Source organism: Neofelis nebulosa, chromosome 3 (assembly GCF_028018385.1).
Source record: "Neofelis nebulosa isolate mNeoNeb1 chromosome 3, mNeoNeb1.pri, whole genome shotgun sequence".
In the NCBI taxonomy this organism is placed as follows: Eukaryota; Metazoa; Chordata; class Mammalia; order Carnivora; family Felidae; genus Neofelis; species Neofelis nebulosa.
In genome coordinates, this window is record NC_080784.1 from 173,578,009 (window position 1) to 173,597,891 (window position 19,883).

General features: G+C 38.9%; 1 protein-coding gene across 3 annotated transcripts in view; it reads right to left on the reverse strand.

The window, feature by feature from the left end:
* N4BP2 (NEDD4 binding protein 2) overlaps nucleotides 1–19,883 on the reverse strand; it is a 156,279-nt gene that overhangs the window by 34,576 nt on the left and 101,820 nt on the right. For 2 of the 3 annotated variants that reach the window (XR_009259624.1, XR_009259625.1), the window contains exon 18: nucleotides 8,538–12,681. Coding sequence is in view for 1 of the 3 variants with exons in the window: in XM_058722790.1 (XP_058578773.1) it covers nucleotides 8,579–8,588 (10 nt within the window). In the remaining 2 variants the exon portion in view is untranslated. The remainder of the gene's footprint in view (nucleotides 1–8,537; nucleotides 12,682–19,883) is intronic. The other variant, XM_058722790.1, reaches the window with a different exon arrangement.

A 19,883-nucleotide genomic window follows, 5' to 3' on the forward strand; every position in this document is an offset into this window, starting at 1 on the left:
TTCGCACCCTATCTTGACTTGGGCCCACCCCTTTGCATACACAAAACCCCAAATCTTCCTCCCTTTTGTTATTAGTGGGGCTCTAGAAGGGAAACAATATTACTATTTGACCAAGGTAATCTGCACATATAATTGAGAAATCCCTTGCATAATGAACATATTGGCCATATTTGCATTTTTTAAAAGGGGGATTACTAACCTCCCCCCCCCCCCAAAAAAAACTCTCTAGTTTGGAGAGTGGAACGAGCAAGCAAGACGTTTTTCAATCTTAGCTTTCACCCACATCCAAGCATCTAGAATCCAGATAAGTACTTTGGGTACTCCTTGTCAAAATGGTCACAACTTTTGAATAGAAATGGTTTTTGGCTATGTCTTGCTAGCACTAAAATTAGAATACAATAAAATTAAAAATAATTTAATTTAAGCTGGCCAAGGAAGGAGAGTCACTCTCTGCCTCTAATGCCAAACACCTCTAAAATTCCACCCAAAGCATTCAGGAAGCAACATCAGCCACAGATGCCCACAAATAACACAGCAGTCACTCAGATAGTTGTCCTATAAGTCTGACAATCAGATATGGAACGGCTTAAAAGATCAGTTTCTGGGGCGCCTGGGTGGCTCAGTCGGTTGAGCATCCGACCTAGGCTCAGGTTCATGATCTCACGGTCTGCGGGTTCAAGCCCCGCATCAGGCTCTGTGCTGACAGCTCAGAGCCTGGAGCCTGCTTCGGATTCTGTGTCTCCTTCTCTCTCTGCCCCTCCCCAGTGCTCACACTCTGTCTCTCTCTGTCTCTCAAAAATAAATGAAAACATCAAAATTTTTTTTTTAAAAATCAGTTTCAAATCTTGTTTTCCTTTTTTCATATATATTATTGCTATAAAACAGACTACCCCATGCCTATTACATACTTGGTGCTCAAAAGATATTAATTTCCAGCCTTCACCCATCAGCCCCATTTTCCTTTGAAAGGAGCACCGGCATTAAAAGAGTTACTTTGCAGTTATCTCGTTCCCAGCCAGACACCATATCATCTTCACTCTCGTGTCCCCAGCCAAGTCTTAGTAACAATCATAATAGCTACATTTCTTCAGAGTTTATTTTATGCCAGGCACTAAGCTAAATGCTGCACACATTTATATTTCATTTTTATCCTTACAACAACTCTGACATAGGTATTTTCAGTTATTGGAGCTACTTTACAGATTTTTGTTTTTAATCTGAGGATTGAAGAAGTGAAGTAATGTGTCCTAGGTTCCCACAGCTCAGAAGCAATAACACCAGGTTCAGCACAAGATAATCTGGCTCCAAAAGTCTGGATTCTTATTCACCATACTGTAGTTTTGCTATTATATGGATGCAAATATTTCACACTTCAGAAGAAAAAAAAAAAAGTGCTCCAAATCATTAGGAAAAAAACACCAGCAGATCCATAGCATCTCAGTCAGACATGTGAAGGAAGTAACACATATTTCATGGAGTTTTTGGGTTGGCTTTTGAAGACTACAGGCTTGCTTGGTCAACCAAATCATTCTCCTAAGAGGAAGGCCACTTTAATACTTGATGATTGACCTGTAGTAACCAGAAATGGAGGTCTTACAGGATCCCTGAGCCACACAAACCTTTCCTAGCATAAATGGTATGGTAAAGGAAGACAGTAAAGAGAAGGCAAGTAGAAGATAAAAAGTAGTCCCAAAATGAAAAGACTCAGGGATCTCTGGGCTCCCACTCACCTGGAATTCTGTGAGTGCTATGAAAGCTCAGAAAAGGAGCCTAATGGCATAAGAAGACTAGAAAACTATTGAATGGAGTCAGTTCTGTTCAGCAGCCTCTCAAGGTCCTCTATAACTTGTCTACACCTGAATTTTCCAAGCTTATTTCCTGCCAATATGTAAAACAAATTTTCCTCTTTTGAGGGCCAGTCTCCTCAACTGGACTGCTCATCTCGTCAGTCTCACCTCTGTGCCTTTGCCCACACAATCCTCCCATGTGAATTAACCTCCACATTCTCCATCTACTCAAATCTCATGTTTTTCCAAAGCCATGTCTTCCAGACCATTCTCTCTTACCCTCAAACCCCCTTTCTTGGAACTCTTATAACTTACCACCCATGTAACCCCAGTCATCACTCAATTCCCCTCTGAATTTTACCTCTTGCCATGACTACTAGATTATATGTTCCTTTGGATAGAGACTTCCTTATATTTTTCTTATATCCTCCACAGCACCAGCTCGGAACCAATAAATGATTATTGACTAGTTGTTGCTTGCTTGAATATTTCAATGGCAACTTTCATTTAGTGAAGTACCTTAAACTAGTGATTTCTCTACCTTCATTTAGCTATAACCCAGGCTATTGATGGTACCTCATAGCATGTCCCCAAATCAAACCACCTCAAAAGCTAAATTTAATTTAATTCAATTTAATTTAAAAATAAATACTTATGCTTCATATACCACTTGTAGGAAGAGGACTCAAGCATTGGCAATAGGTGAAACAGACAAGCTAGAAATTCCAGCTCCAAATCCACATCATCTGGATTTGGGTTGGTTTCTTTTTTGATTTAGAACGTTTTAAAGCTCTTATTTATACAACTGAGAGGATCTTTAAGTTTACTTATCAAACATAGGGTGATATTTCAACTACCCAAATATTTGAACTCAGTCATAGTCAATAATAAACATATGAATTCTCTAAGAGGATATCTGAATAACCAAAAACCAACTATTATAACTTGTAAAGTTTCAAAAATGATATGCATCTTTTTAGGATGGTTCGTGGCGGGGCGAGGGGATTGGGTACCAGGGCAAGTCCCCGTTCCCCTATAATATGGTACCATACTTTACAACTATAGAAAAAGATAATTACTGTGTTTAGCCTAGAGTAAAGCTAAATACATTGGAGAGATTTCTTTTGACACCGAGGAACTATTTTTAAAGAAGCAAAAGTCTTACCTGTTGTAGAATGCCAAAGAAATTTCTTGACACCAAAATGACTGACTCCGGAAGTTAATTTGTTCAGTGCAGGTAAGTAAAAGCAAAAGCTGCCCAAGCGCTGTTATAAATTCCTCTGGGATCAACTTTTCCTTCCTCCCCAAGGATATAGCTGATTCACACTGGAAGAACCAAAACTATAAGAGTTGAGCTGGTAGAGAATCCAACCCAAGATGGTTGGGTTTAATGTGCGTGGTGACTGAGGTGGCAGGAACAATCCGAATGTGACAATAGAGATTAGCAAGTTCCTGTGCATAAGTCAATTTCCTGTAGCTGGCTCCTCTGAAGAGGGGATTTCATTTGTGTGGGTTTATGAGCGTGTGTGTGTGTGTGTGTGTGTGTGCGCGCGCGCGCGCGCGCGCGCGTGCGCGCATGCGCGCACATGCATTTCTCTCCATGACAATATGAAAACTTTCCCAGATAAGAGGCTTTTCCATTTCCCACCAACACAACACCTACGTAAAACTGAGGAAAGGAAGAGTGAAAAACCAAGATGATTCCTTAAGGAAATGAAATAAAGCAGAAGAAAGGAGAAAAAAAATGTCCACTCCTCTAACCGGTCTTAGTTAATTTAAGCTTAGGAAAAAAGTACCTTAGAACATAAACGTCAACTTGGTGAACATACTAACTGTGGAGGGAAAACAGTAGGTGGATGGTTTGCTTTGATTTATTAATAACTATCAAATAATAATTTAGAAAGAACTGACTCAGCCATATCGAAAGCTCAAGCAGCCCCACAATGAATTTATCCTTTTTTGGACCAGCACCTGTGTTATGAGGTAGGTGACTGAGTTGTTTTCAGACTCCTCACAGTTTCATTATCTGCCTCCAAACACAAATTTACTTGTTTTGTCCTTCTGTGCAATCCAGGTGTAGAGACCATCTGCATTTAGATTATGGTGAAGTTGCCTAGACCAACAAATTTAACTTTCATGATGTGCTCACGATCCCCCATGCCTCAAGTCTCTGGATAGTCATAAATGCTACTGCCCAGGGTGAAATCTTGGTCAGAATATCTACATGCCATAAAGATAAAGTCAACTCCATTCAAGTCAACAAATAGCTATGGAGCCCCGCTATGTGTAAGATTCAGTGCCGGGTGCTGGAGTAGGGTGGGAACACAAAGATGAACAAGTTGGAATCTCTCACTCACAATGGTCAAAATCAAATAAAGGAAGACACAGACATAAAAGAGATGCTCCAAATGAGGATTTATTTATAGATCTCACTTGAAAAAATCCTGGCACACAGGGGTCAGGGAAGAGGAAAGTGTGTGGAACCATTTTGGCAGTAAATTAGCCACTGAGCATCGATATGGATTCTCTCATAATATTCCAGGGAGCCTCACTGGCTTCCAGGAGGCCCCACAGAACAGTAGTATTATTTGAGGGTCATCCTCATCACTGTAGACTCAGAATCCTGTTATGCACCTGACACTGTACAAAGACCAAGAAGAAAAGCACAAAGACCAAGACAGATATATTTTCTGTCCTCACAGCACCTATGTCTTAATTGAGGGGTGGAGGATGAGGGACAAAAACATTCAAATATATGCAACAGTTACAAATTGTAGTGATTATTACAAAGGAATCAGGGAAGAAGGTGAGCTGGAGAGCGTGACAATGTCTGTGTCCTAGAGGTGGCCAAGGAGGGCCTCTGTAAGAAGCTAACATTTAAGCTGAGACCTACAGCCGTGATTCTCCGTCCTGGCTAAAAATTAGAATCATCTGAGAAGCTTTTAAAAAATACCAGTACCTAGGCTCCACCCCTGGAGATTTCAGTTTAATTTGTCTCATTTGGATCCTGGGTATTAATAAGACACACACACACACACACACACACACCCTCAATCATTCTAATGTGCCGCTACTGCTCTAATGATGAGAAAGAGGGGTGTGGAGAGAAAAGGAGGAAGGACATTCCGAGCAGAGATAATTTATATGTCCAAAGTCCCTGATGAAGGAAAGAGTTTGCTGTGTTCAAGGGAGTGGAAGAGGATTAATATGTCTAGTGTTCAGCAGTGGCAGGAATAAACAGTGCAAGACGGGCATTCTCAGAGAGGGACACACCATCACTAAGCCCATAAGAGACCCTTACATGAACGTAAGTGTCCATTTACTAAGAACTCAATCTGCCGGGTGAGATCCTTGAGCTCTCTGATGAGTATATTATCTCCTTCTAGAAAATTCTCCGTGGAAAGCCAGATCACCGCCATGATATTATTAGATAAGTAGAACATATAACTTGTGGATACCTTAGTTACTTACCTCTGGTTTTGTTCATCGAAAGATTTAGGGCAGCTTGTAAGGATACATATACCTTAGCAAGATAAAACCAATTGAAAATAAGAAATGAAAAGATGAGGCCAGGAAAAATGAAGACAAAGATTCTAAAACCAGAGGTGAGGTTGATACAGAAAAGATATGCCATGTGGTGCTAAGCTTTTAAGCAACCATATGAAATAACAAATTCTTCCACATAAAAAATTGAGTGCCCCTCAATAAAAATGACTATTTCTGAGACTAAAGAGAAACGCAGCCCCTGAATTCTCATAGAGAGGACATAATGGCTGAAATGAAACACCGTCTTTACGCTAAACACAGCCAGTGACAAGTTTTGCAAGGTGGTTCCTTACATTGCTTCTCAGTGCAGGCTGATTTCATCTCCTGAAACACTTGACTAAAAGCAATCCCAGGGTGCAAGTAGGGGAGGGTGTGCCGGAAGGGGGTGGTTAATACAGGGTGCACTATCCCCGGGCACTGCTATGAGGTGCCAAATTAGTGCAGAGATGAAGATCAATTTCAGATTTCCTTCAGAAAATTGGGGATAGAAGAGTTTTCTCATCCAAGCTTCTAAAAGAATCGGGGCAGCAGTGACTTCAAAATTGGTCATACTTGCAGCAAGAGACCTAGGGGTTTTCTGTGTCCCCATTTCCTTTGAGAAAGTGGAGGAGTTGGGCAGGGACAGTGGCCTGCATGGACAACCCCCCTGCACCTGCAGGAGAAGGTGAGGCAAGACTCTGCCCTTTGAGACACAAAGCAAGAGGTGCCATAAGCATGAGGCCTCAGGCCTTGTGCATTTTTCCACAAAAGGGCACGCATACTCCCAGGGTGAGGCCACGTGGGGTGTGTATGCGGGTCCAAGCACTCCCGTCGCATCCTGGACGGTGCTGGGAAGGGCATTGCTGGGTCTGGCTGCAAGACTGCCCTTTCCCGCTTGGCTCCCTGACTGACCCCTCTTCTTCTGATGGACTGGCTCACTCTGTGTGTGTAATTTGTCGTTTCCGGTGTTCTCATATAGGCGTTGTGCTTCCTCCTGTTCTTGACGTGAGAAACAGTTTCTCCTAATGTCTCTCCCACACCTCTAATCTTCACATAGAGTTTAATCCTAGACGGTTATTTTCGTGGTAAGGGTGGGAGGGGGTTGGGGAGAGCTATCTAACTTTCTTCCTTTCCTGGATATCTCTCTTTTTGTTCTGTCCCAATCTCTCTTTTTCCCTCTTTCTCCCCCTCATTCTGTTAATAGACAGGGATACTGTTGGGGGTGGAAGCAAATGACTTAAAATACACATATATACCACACATCCACAGACACACACACATCCAAACCTCTCAGGGCGTCAGTTCTGATGACTTGGGCCCAAGGTGGGGGAAATCCTGGGGAATTCAGCTATGGGTATGGGCCTCCTAGCAGGGAACAGACCCTATTATAAGCCATATTCCAGGAACTCACCTCCCATGAGCTCCCATACCACCCATGTTGACATTGCCAGAGCCCTCACCAACAGTCTTATAAAGTCTAGTACTGAGGCCCTTGAGCCCTATGGCCTGGCCTTGCGCACTGGTGTATCTTAGGCACTGAAAAGTCATGCAAGAACCATTTGCTGAACGATAGACTGATTCTCTCATCTAATCCTCACGATGACTCTATGTGGTAAACATTTTAAAACATGTTTTACAGACAAGGAGACCTCAGCTGGCTAAATGAAACTTTATGGCCTATGAAAAGGTGACAAAAGTTTTACCCCATCCAGCTGTCCTGGCTCTTTACGCCAATAGAGAGAGCTGGGCCACTGAGGGGAGGGAGATTCAGCCAGAGCCCCCAGGCCACGGGTCCATTTTTCCTCTCTTGGGTACCCCTCCTCTGAGATTCCCAGGCAAACACAATCCGCTTAAGGTCAAGACTTGCTTTCTCAAAACACCTTCATTTGAAATGCCCTCTGATATGGCAGAAGAACAGTTTATTTTCTCTTTAACAGTCTCCTAAGAACAAGGGCCTCTTTTATTGAGGATTTTTAAATAATAAGACAAATGTCTGTATACCCTGAACTCAGGCATAAGTGGTATTTTTGCCCACTGCAAACACATTTTGCCATTTATTCCCAAGAGGACTCTTAATGACAATGGTAATCGTAATGTATAGTAAAATCTTGCAGACCTTGCGATATCAATCATTTACTAAATTATTTCTGCCCTTGGTTAGTAAGATGCCTCTCCTTCTTCTTACTATTAGCTTATTAACTGAAATGATTTAGATGTAGTGGGTAGCTTTTAATGTTTACACAGACCCTCATCTGTGATATGCCACCTAATAAGATAAAATATTTCAGTGGGTTCTGAAGATGGATATAGGTACTAAAACCTTGTCTGAATGCTTTGAAACCCAGGGCATTGGTCATACTGTAATTATTTTTACCCAGCTCCCCACTGCGTGATAACTGTATTAAACCAAAACACGTATCCTTCTGATTGAGAGATTTCATGATGGGGATTGCAAAATGTTAGCCCTTCATAAAATAAAGAGGTTAATTCTGATGTATAATACATCAGTGTAAAATACATTCATAGAAAATACCCTTTAAAATTCTACATATTAAAATATCTTAGGAACACCACAGGCTAGAAATCACATGAACAATTTCTTCCGTGCACATTTTAACTCGTTATAAACAACAGCCACCTTAACCAGATAAGAATATCGTTTCAAACATCTTCTAGCTTCTCTCTTATTGCCATAACCATAAAGACTATCATTTCCCCGCCGTTCTTCCCATCATCTATCTTCTCTTTAACTGTTTTAATGCAACATGCTGCTTTTTGTGTTAGTGAATATTAGGTTCTCCGGATTCTCAACTGCCATTTTTATCCTGGTCTGTTTGCCCTGTGTAACTGTGTTTATCTAGCAAACATTTACATCCTGGTTCTTTTTATTGCAAAGCCATAATTCATAACAATGCAGGGTCTTGTTGCAGAAGATGATAGCACCCAAAGTAATCATTCAAGCTGTGGCTCTAAAGTTATGGTACTTTTTTTTTTTTTTAACTGTTGGAACAGAGCTAATGTAGTCAAATGACCATTATCCTGCAAAGCAGTCACTTGGTAGTTGATGCACTTTTCCGACATTGCAGGCATTAGTCAAAGCGCTTTTAGAAACGTTTACAATATCCTCCTGACACGGTTTAACAAACTACAAAAGAAAACCAAAATCACTACCCTCTGTTCACAACGTGTTTTTAACTCCAAATATAATCTGGCTTGGTCACCCACCTTATCCACTGGCTGAAGCTCCAAAGGGCTGTCTCCCAAAATCAAATCCACCTGAAAAGGACAAAGATTTGCTATCATTGAAGAAACTTAAAAGAATGTGCCTCGGGTTCAGAGCAAATCCAGAAGAGGAGCTTGAGACATGATGTAAGAGCAGTGTCTTTGGGTCAAGTGCATAAACTCCCATGGGACCCCTGCAAAGGGCGCAACATTCATTCTGATGCAGAAATTCTAGTTTGTTTAAAAAAGAGGAAGAAGGCCATCACTGCTTCTTCTCACATTCATATTTTACTCGTTGCCTTGATAGGGATCTTCAGTTTGGGCACAAACATCACAGGGTAACTGCAACTCAGCACACCTGCTCGGAGCGGGGGTTGCAAACGTTTCAGTTATAAAGCAGAGACCAGTGAGTGCTAACTTGCCATCTCTTCAAAATAACAGATCTCCTGCACAGTTCTGGAGGGAACAGGTTGAAGTCTGTACCCAAAGGTAATCTGACATTTTGGAGAAAGTATAAATTTGAATTAAGACAAAGCAAGATTCAAATTCCATCTCCATTTAATTGCAAGGATACGGCCCTAGTTGTCCCATCTGGAAAATAGGTATAATAAGAACTATCTTGGAAGGATTTTTATAAAAAAGCTGTAAAGTCCTTGAAATGTAGGAGACACAAATTAACATGGTAGCTATTATTTTTTTTTTAATTTTTTTAACGTTTATTTATTTTTGAGACAGAGAGAGACAGAGCATGAACGGGGGAGGGTCAGAGAGAGCGGGAGACACAGAATCGGAAGCAGGTTCCAGGCTCTGAGCCATCAGCCCAGAGCCCGTCGCGGGGCTTGAACTCACGGAGTGCGAGATCATGACCTGAGCTGAAGTGGGATGCTTAACTGACTGAGCCACCCAGGCGCCTCAACATGGTGGCTATTATTAGCCACTCTTGTTTTGGACTTTTGCCTTCTGGAATTTTTTCCTCCATCTCTATCCCCTCTTTGAATAACAAGTGTTAATTTTCATAATTTGAGAAGCTTTGCCAGTGCCCAAATTCTGGTTGAATAAAGTCATACAAGCTTACACATCATGGATAGGATTCTAATATCATGTGTTTATTGTCTCAACAGTTTAAAAGGATCTAGAATTTTTTTAAAGTAATCTCTGCTCCCAACGTGGGGCTCCCAAGATCGAGTCACATGCTCTACCAGCTGAGCCAATCAGGTGCCCCGAGGATGTAGAAATTTTAAAATCAAGTTGTTAATGGTGCTTTATTTTTTATGTGTAATCAAAACAATCACAGAATCTTCAGACATGCCTTCTGAGGTCATCTGTTCATCCACTACACTGTTCACTCACCTAAGATAAGTGAAATTTTTCCTTTCTTGTCTCATTCAACAAATATTTATTGAACACTAGCTATAATATTCATTAAGCACTGTGCTAGGCCCTCAGAAGACAGCAGGGAACAATAACAACCACAAAAATAGCCTGGTCTTATGAGTTTGCATCTACTGGAGAGACAAGCAATGAACATAATTAGTAATATAGTATGTTACAGTGTGCTAATTACTAAGAAGAAAAAGCAGGAAAGAGGGATAGAAAGCTTGGGCAAGATGCATATTCAAATAGGAAGGTTAAGAAAGACCTCAGCCAGAAGAAGAGGGAGGTAAAGTCTGTTTTTTAAAACATCCAATAGTGATTTTAATGTTTAATGGTCCTTAACATCAGCATACGTCCTCAGGTTTAATGAGACTTTGCCTTCTGCTCACCATTGGAAGACTTGCTTCCTCATGTGCCCACTTTGGCAAGGGAGATCTGACTGCCCAGCTCTGGGAGACAGCCCTCCCAGACTGGAAGGGGGGACTTGTGGGTACTCTCCTCTCAGCTCCAACCCTCCACTTTGCTTACTTCTCCTCCTTTCTGCCCTGAGTCTCTCCTCTGAATCCTTGTAAGTCATTTTGTGATGGACTGCTGACATCTAGAGAGAAATATGACCAAAGCCAAACACCTAGTAGAAAAATCCAAGGTGGTAGGAGCTTTTTAAGACAGTGTCACAAAGCTGCCTTGTACTTCAGCTTTCTATTCTCTGCTCCCATGACCTTTTTAACCAACTCATAATAACAATAATGATGGTCACACTGACCCACCATTTATTGAGCATTTAACATGTGCCAGTTAAGCACTTTATACACATTTTTTTTTTTTACTTAATCATCCCAACAAGTATGAGGTAGGTACCATCGTTATCCCCATTTGCAGAGGAGGAAACCAAGGCACAGAAAGCTTAAGTATCTGGTTCAAGATTGCTCAGGCAATAAATGGCATGGCCTGATTCTATAAACCATTTTTGCAATGGTAGCCAGTTGAATTTTGCCAATATCTTTAGTACCCTTATCTACAGTATACAGCTATGTCATTTAAATGTTGGTTATTAGGAAGGTCTCCCATTCCAGGCGGATATGCCAATCTCCCAGCCTATTTGCCTGAATTTCACATGGCTTACTGAAGAAGACAGATTTTCTTTTTTTTTTTTAATTTTTTTTTAATGTTTATTTATTTTTGACAGAGAGAGAGACAGAGCGTGAACGGGGGAAGGGCAGAGAGACAGGGAGACACAGCATCCGAAGCAGGCTCCAGGCTCTGAGCCCGACGCGGGGCTCAAACTTACAGACCACGAGATCATGACCTGAGCTGAAGTCGGACACTCAACTGACTGAGCCACCCAGGCGCCCCAAGAAGACTGATTTTCAAAAGTCATCATTATTCTCATCCCCCCCAAAAAATACCTGAAATATTTTCCTTCACCCTCTCCCTGTGCCTTGTGCTCTTAAAGAATGGTTGTTTCCTTTGTCTTTTTTTTCTAAGATGCCTCTCATTTCCTCTTAGTGTATAGGCATGAATGCTAGACATAGTCATTTTTAGATGCTATTTTTATTAGCTATTACCACTATACAAGTAGGCCAGAGGAATTTCAGCCACTATTGAATAATGGTACTGACAATGTGAAGGACAAGTGTAAAAATGGCTCCATATGCACTACTGAATACAGTTCTGGAAGCTGTTAACAGATATATACTGATTTATAGAAGAGGCACATTACTGTCTTCTGAAAATTACACAAAACTAGAATTGATAGGGCTTATCAGTTCATAATTTGATCAGGTGGCTCTCTTAAATGAATAAAATGGATTGTACAGGAACAAATAACAAACACAAGGAATTCAGGGCATGTTATGGGTTGAAAATAAAATGACCAGTGGTATTTTAATTACATAGAGCAGTTTAAAATTTTGTTTGCACAAATGCCCAGTTTGTGTGTAGATTTGGCTTTAGATGAATGTAATTTCATGTTTTCCGTTTTCCTTTTTGTTTTAAGATTCTATGCACACATTAGGGCACGTAGGTGGTTCAGTCGGTGAGCCTCCAACTCTTGACTTCGGCTTGGGTCATGATCCCAAGACCATGGGATCAAGCCCCACTTCCAGCTCCACACTGAGCACGGAGCCTGCTTAGGATTCTCTCTCTCCCCCTCTCCCCTGCTTATGCTCTCTCTCTAAAATAAAAATTTAAAAAAAAAAAAAAGATTCCATTCACACATTAAAAATGGTTGAAAAAAATCAGCTGGGGACCTCCTTAACCTCACCAGAAAGTAGCATATTCCTTAAACTGGTGTTTATTTCAACAAAAAAATGTTACATTTGATCTGTTAGCAAATCTGGAATAATTTGGCCAGAGCTTTGGGAAGCCAGATTCAGACTAACATTCCATCTTCCTTACCAATTAACTTCTTGTCTTAGAAATATCCACTGCTCAAATGATAAATGTTGAGTCAACTAAGCAAAATTGTGAATTCCATTCACTTTACTACTGATGCAACATTCATGGACAGAACAAGCTCGAAACATCTGTGTGAATGTTTGTACTTATTTATAAAGTGCAATTTGGTCCGTAGATTAAAAAAAAAAAAAAAAGAACATCATGTCATCCAGCTGAGACTTGACACCAGTTGGCCTTGCTTATCAGGAAAAATAGTTATGGGCACAACAAAAGAGACAGGTGGGGCACTAGAAGCATCAAGTTTCTTCTGGGAGGTCCTGAGGTCATTTCTTTGCTACTAGGGGCTCCATCTGAAGAAGCAGGCCATTTCAGGTCACTGTAAATCAAAAAATATTTAATGATACGGGAAAGTGCTCACAATATACTGTTAAGTGAAGAAAGTACAATACAAAACTTGAATTTGAATTCAACTATTATAGATACACTTACAAGTGTTAATAGAGGTAACCTCCGGGTGACAGGACACAAGTGATTTTTACATTTTCCTCTTTCCTTTTCTGTATATCCCAAATTTTCTATATTTATGAATAGTATTTATATAAACCAGATAGAAAACTACTGCTGTTGTTTTTATCTGCATTGAGCAAGTCTACCTAAGTTTTCTTCATAAAACCTTGTCACTGCTTCAGCTGCAATGTGTTTTGCATAATAACCAGTGATTTTATAGCAGTTGATTCTCAGAGAACAATGACGGAACCACAGTTGAACCTTGCAAAGTCATCTTCCTCATCACTCAGACTCTATAGTCTTAGACGATTCCAACCAGATGCAAATTCCACTTCCTTGTAGTCTCCAAAAACAAGGGATTCCAGAGGTTTTTGCACTTACGCCCTTAGATGTTCTGTCTTAAATTTCCTTTAAAATGGAAACCATGGCTGGGAAAGATATCCTAAGCTATCAAATAGCTTTATCTTCTCACGGGAAAGATAAAGGCATACTCAGAAATAAAAGAACAAGGTTTCCGGGAAACTTATGCAGTGTCTGAGCTCAAAAAGAAAGAGGTAGTGGGAAATGCTTGATGCTTTATTAGAGGAAAACATGTTTGTGACAAGTGCAGTCAACGATTGCAAAAGTTGGTTTCAAGTTAAACCTGCTACTTTCTTCCTATTATTAGTATTATTACCTAAATTATTATTGCTGTGCAGTGTTTTAATCATTTAGGAGAAAAGGGAGTAATTTTGTAAATTCTCCTTAATGAGCACTTTCTGTTTAAATGATACTGAAAATTATACATAAAATTTCAAGATTAATCATAAACACCTATTCTTTTTACTTTTTTAACCACAAAAACCTTTTAAAAAGCAAAATTTCTATTAAAACATTTCATAGTAAAAATTTTGAGTTTTCATGTGTTTATCAAAAACAAAATGGTTTACACTAAAATGTTAACATAATTTCTTTCCTCTGGATGATTGGATTATAAAGGATTTTCTTTTCTCCTTTTTTACTTTCCTGTCTACATATTTTTTTAGTTTTATCGTAGGACTACTTATTGATTTTATTGTAAGAAGAATCAAATATTATTATAAAAGTAAAAAAATGGTTTTTATAATTTTGAGCAAACCTATCTCGATGGTATTTATTTTTTTCCCATGGTGTTTATTATTCAAAATATAAAGTAAGATTGTTTTTGTTCTCTGTAATTCCTTTCTTTTAAATTAATCTTCTAAATATAAAATAATGAGGCTGTTTTTAATGCTTTGGAAGGAAAACATTAAGTTACAAACTTTTCTTTTAACTTTGAATTTTTATCTTTCAGATTAATTTACAATTTACAAAATGCTTGTGTGTATATTATCATTTTTGATCCTCAAAAGATCACTGTAAAATAGCAAAAACCAGTATTATTATTCTCACAACCTCATTTTATATGTAACTGAAGCTCAGAAAGGTTAAGCAACTTATATAAAGCCACACAGCCAGTGAGTGAGAGAACTCTCTAGATCAATTAACTTCTACAGCATTTTCCCCTTCAGATAACAAATTACATTTCAAACTGATTCATTAACACAGTAAAAGGTATACATAGAAGAGAGACATGTAAAAAATCAAGAAAATCTGTTATTTTAAAAGGATCATAGATTTGTTAATATAAAAAGATACAAAACTAAAGTATCTGTACAATTAAATCCTAATTTTATATGAAAAAATATATTCATGTCTAAAAGGATGGAAAATAATTACATCAAATAATAGTGATTGTCTCTGGTCAAATTGAAGATAATTTTTTATTAATTCTTTCATTTTGGGTACTCTGCAAATTTTTAACAATCAGAGTTAATTCTATAATCAGAAAGATAAACATTACAAGCTGTTGTTAATAAAGTAATATAAACATACACTTTATTCTCATTAGTGATTGTCTAACGGAATTGGTTTCACTTCCATTTTTGCTTTGCAGCAAATTTTTTATTAAAAAGAAAAGGCAGGTGTGGTTTCAATGTAAAAAAAAAAAAGTGATGGGAAATCACAGCACTGTATTCTGAGGGCTTGGCTCTCTATTCTAACCCATTTAGCAATACAGGGCAAGTTTTGAGAATGTTACCTGAAAAACTATTTCTGTGGCTTTCCTTGTCTCCACTACAAGTCCCAGTGTTAACTGTTAGCTTGGATGCCTACCTGCCCAACAGCTATTTCCTCTTCCTTGCTAAAAGAACCTCTATTTGGGAATGGGCAAAGTGTCCCAAATCAAGGGATGAATCATGACATCCAGTCAAAGACAGTGAAAGAAAATCTTTTAGTTCCTGGCTTCCCAGCTTCCCTTGCAGCTCTTGGTAGCCATGTGACCCAGTTCTACCCAATAAAATATTTGGGAAAGTCTTCTTGAGTGCTCCTGGGAAAGATGTTCCTTTCCAGTTAGATCATAGAGACGTGGTCAGAAAGCGCATGCCTTCCTTTCATGTTTGGGTGTTGTCATAGGAGAATACTCTCTTCTGAGAGCTACAGCAGCCATCTTAGGACAAGTAGGAAAGGCAAGAAAACTACAGAGACACAGAACCAGAACATTGTTGACCCACTCATCACCTCTTAACTTTTATTATGTGAGAAAATTATCTGCCTGCATTACTTGCAACTGAATGTCCTCTAATGATGTAGTAACACGTAACAAAAATTTGAAGTTGAAGCTATCAACATCTTACAAAATGTAAAAGAAATTAGCAAATGCCCAGCCTAAATGGCCAACAGTGTAAAGTGTCATACAGAAATGGCTAGGTAGACACAATATTATATGTCAAATAGATCTCAATAAAGCTGGAAAATAAAAAGAAATTATTAGATTATTTTACTGGGATATTATACAGTTACTTTAAAATAATATTTAGGAAGACAGTGTGGCCACATGAGATTCTCATAGTCTAGGATTATGCGAAAATAAAAGAAAAAAGAAAAACAACTTGGGATTATAAACGCACAATGATTACAACAACGTTTTCAAAGACTGTGAGGAAATAAACCCAAACCATTAACAGAAATTGTCTTGGGGAGATAGGGTGCCAATAAATTGTTTTTATCCATTCCTCTATTTTCTAAATATTGGACCTCATAGGTTACAATTTTTACATTAAAAAACATTAAATAACTCATATAGACATGCAATATAAATCCTTGGAAGAATTAATATCAAATATAAGAATATGCTTGACTCCCTACTGCCAGACTCAAACTTCCCAGCTTGACTTTCAAAGCCCTTCCAAACATGGCTCCTGCTTACCCTGCTAGCCCTGTCCGCCACCACATGTCCAGTTCCAGCCACACTGAGCACTCTCGTGTGCCTCTGTGCACGTTCTTGCCTCAGCCTGAAAAGCCTTTCCTTGTGTGCAAGATAAACATTGGTAGTTGTGCCAAGACTGCTGGTTATTCCCCCAAATCCCTTTCCTGAGTAATAGAAAATAATTTTCAACTGAACACACTGCAGTCCAGGATAAAGGCAATATGTCCCAGCCTTCCTTTCAACCGAATATAGTCCTATGGCTTTGTTCTGGCTACTGAGGTGTGGGCAGCCTTTAGGCAACCTCCAGAAATGTCCTTAGTAGGAAAAGGTACTCTCTTCTTCATTCTTTCCTTCTTAGATACTGAAGTTTGAACAGCCAACTTGGACCATGAGATGAAAGCCATGAGATGAACTTGGAGGAACAAGATAGAAGGAAGCTGGGTCTCTGATGGTCAGTCACTGCCACACCAGCCGTGTGGCACCTATCTCTGGATCTCATCCGCATAAGAAGAGAGATGGACTCCTATCTTGCACACCCACTATTGTTTTAGGGTTTTCTGTCCTACATAAGTTAAAACTAATGCTAATTGACATATTAATTTATGAGATAAGCTACTCACAAAAATGTTTTTAGAAGAGGGATGACAATAATATCACTGAATTGCTATCCAGAAGAAATGAGCAGAAAGTTGGGAGTTTGGGGCTGGCATGCAAAGGAAAACAGAAAGGTTGAAGAGAGAAGGTGCTAGCAATATGGTGAGAAGCCACAGCCACCAATGACTATTTGGGGAGGAGAAGGGGGCTAAGATTTGACCAAACAAGTTTTAAGAATAAAGATAATTAATATTAAATATTAATTCACCTATTGTACTCTGCTGCAATGTAATTCCCTGATGTTACTAAATTCCCAGTAAAAATCTAATATACACAATAGCCTGGCATGAGCAGGTTTTTAAAAAAATCAAGGGGAAAGGGTCAAGGCAGAGTAAAAAAACAGCCTAAATGAAACTCCAAAAGGCTGTACATTCAGTGGAAGCTGAAAACAGAGCTTATAATAAGCAAAAGCTTCCTCAAATCCCCAGAAAAGTAGGTAGAAATGCTGTATTTCTCAATATGGAACAAGTTTTAGAAGCAATATTGTACATATATTAGCATGTTTTATGTTATATATATATATATATATATATATATATATATATATATATATTGCATATCATTTTTCTTTATACCAGAAATAGAGTCATGCTAGACATATTGTTTTGCAACTTACTTGTGTTTTAACCAATCAATATGTCTGGGACATCTTTACAAGTAAATTAACTTTGTCCTTTAAGAAACAGCATAGTATTCCATCATATGGAAGTACCATAATCATTTTAGTCCATATTGATGCAAATTCACTTTTTTGATATTGCAAATACCAATGTGGTACTGCAAATTGGTATTTATACTTGTGTAAACCAATGTAACACTTGCATGCAATTGTGCATTAGCAATTAAATATTCCTGGAATGACAGGAAGAGAGACTTTGCAAAGTTTCAGAGTAGATATATTTTTTATTGTGGTAGCTCTTATCACATTGCATTCCGGAGAAGTCTCCAAGTGATGTATGAGTGCCTATTTGCCTGTACACACTAGATGCTATAAGTCTTTTTCCTTTTTGCCAGCTGAAAAGTGCTATCATGTTATTTAGTGAGATTTAACATCTTTTCACATATTTACTGGTCATCTGTGTTGTTTCCCTGAAATGCAGATTTATATCTTGTGCCTATTTTTTCTATTAAATTATTTATTTATTTTTTCATACTTATTTAGAAAAATGTTTATATGTTAAAGTTATCAATAACTGGTCTTATATATTTAACAAAAGTATCTCTTGGTCTTTCATTTGTCTTTTAATTTCATCTATGTTGTCTTTTGCCACGCACAAGATTTTAATTTTGGAAATTACTTAGATTTTGCCACTCCAAAGTGTAAACAATATTTTCCAAGCTATCATTCTATCAAAATTATATGGCAATGATGTAATAATTAAGAGTACAATCTCTAGCACCGAACTGCCTGCGTTTAAATCTTAATTATGCTGTATAGCTTCGGGAAAGCTATTTAACTTCTAAGTGCCTTGGTTTCCTCAAATATTAAATGGGGATAAGAATAATATCTATTCCTTGGGGCGCCTGGGTGGCGCAGTCGGTTAAGCGTCCGACTTCAGCCAGGTCACGATCTCGCGGTCCGTGAGTTCGAGCCCTGCGTCAGGCTCTGGGCTGATGGCTCGGAGCCTGGAGCCTGTTTCCGATTCTGTGTCTCCCTCTCTCTCTGCCCCTCCCCCGTTCATGCTCTGTCTCTCTCTGTCCCAAAAATAAATAAAAAAAAAAAAAAAAAAAAAGAATAATATCTATTCCCCAGAAGGCAGTTGGGAGGATTAAATGAGTTAGTACATACTAGGTGTTCAGAATACTCCTTGCAACACAGAAAGTTTCAATAACCATTAGCTACAGTTATTTTGCTGTGTCTTAATGACAGTAGGTTTCCAAAGTGTTTTAATATCTGAAATAGCCCACAAATAAACACTCAAGAAATGCATCCAATCCCAATAATGGCCTTAACCTTTCTGCCACCTGCCAGAAAAATGAAACTCAGCACCTGAAGACAGAAAACCGAAGGCTGCAAATAAGAAGGGCAGGGTGCCACAGAGCAAATTAAATAGAAGTACCAGCTGCAAAACTCAACAAGCTATAAGGAAATGGGAGAACATAAGGTAGTAATTATGTTTCATCTGTGAGTCTTCCCCTGACAGGGCTCTCAAACAACAGCTGCACAAACATGTCTCATCCTTTCTGACACAAATGTGCCGTTCACATTCAAAGGAAACTCATTTCCTATACATTGAACCTACTATACATTTAGTAAGTCTCAGGGACTGCCTTGTGTTCAGACCTTTCAAAAGCTTTGTTTAGTCTTGGGCAACTTTATGTTGTTATTTAGAGAGCCTGATCGTTGTCCTGTCAGCATTGTGGCTGGAAGACGAAGATTGTTCGTTGTTTTCACGACAATAAAGTGTGCCCACATTTTGTTAATAATCACTGGAATCTCCAGAAAGGCACATGTTGCCCAAGTACCGCTAGTTCTTATTATACTTCTTGAATCTCTTCCATATCTGTGAGTACCTTTTTTGTGCCTAAAGCTGAATGGTGTTTTCTTAATGAGTCTACAAGAGTCTTCTCCATGATATTTACATATAGCTGAAGCAACAGCTTTTGGTTTTACTGACCAACTCTTGTTATATTTGTATTTATTTCTGATTTTTGTCTATTTCATTTGTAATGATACAGGCAACAGAAAGGTAAAGACTACTTTTGAATTTCAGTACTTATTTCTGAGCAAGCAATTCATCCCCCTGTTACTTTCTTTGATTTACTCTGTTGTTTGTTTTCTGGTTGCTCAAGTGAAATGCTCAGTCTTTTTCTTTTCAGTTGCTCTCATTTCGTAATAGAGGCACTTGGTGATAGCAATTTTATTTGAATTTCAAAGGACAGAGTGATCCAGGAGACATCTAGGCTACAAATGATTTATAAAAATAGAGTTGCTGTCTCAAAAAAGGCCTGTGTGCCAGATGAGTGCCGAGAAAATGGTAGAACATTAGAACCGGGAGCAGCCTCAACAAAAGCCTAAGTCCTAAGCGCTACAAACGGGGACTCTGATCACAGGCAATGAGATAATCTGTCTGATATCAAAAAGTCACGTATCCTCACACTGACCTGTGCTCTTGTTGAGCAAGAAGTCTTAAAAAGCCAAGCCAAGTCAC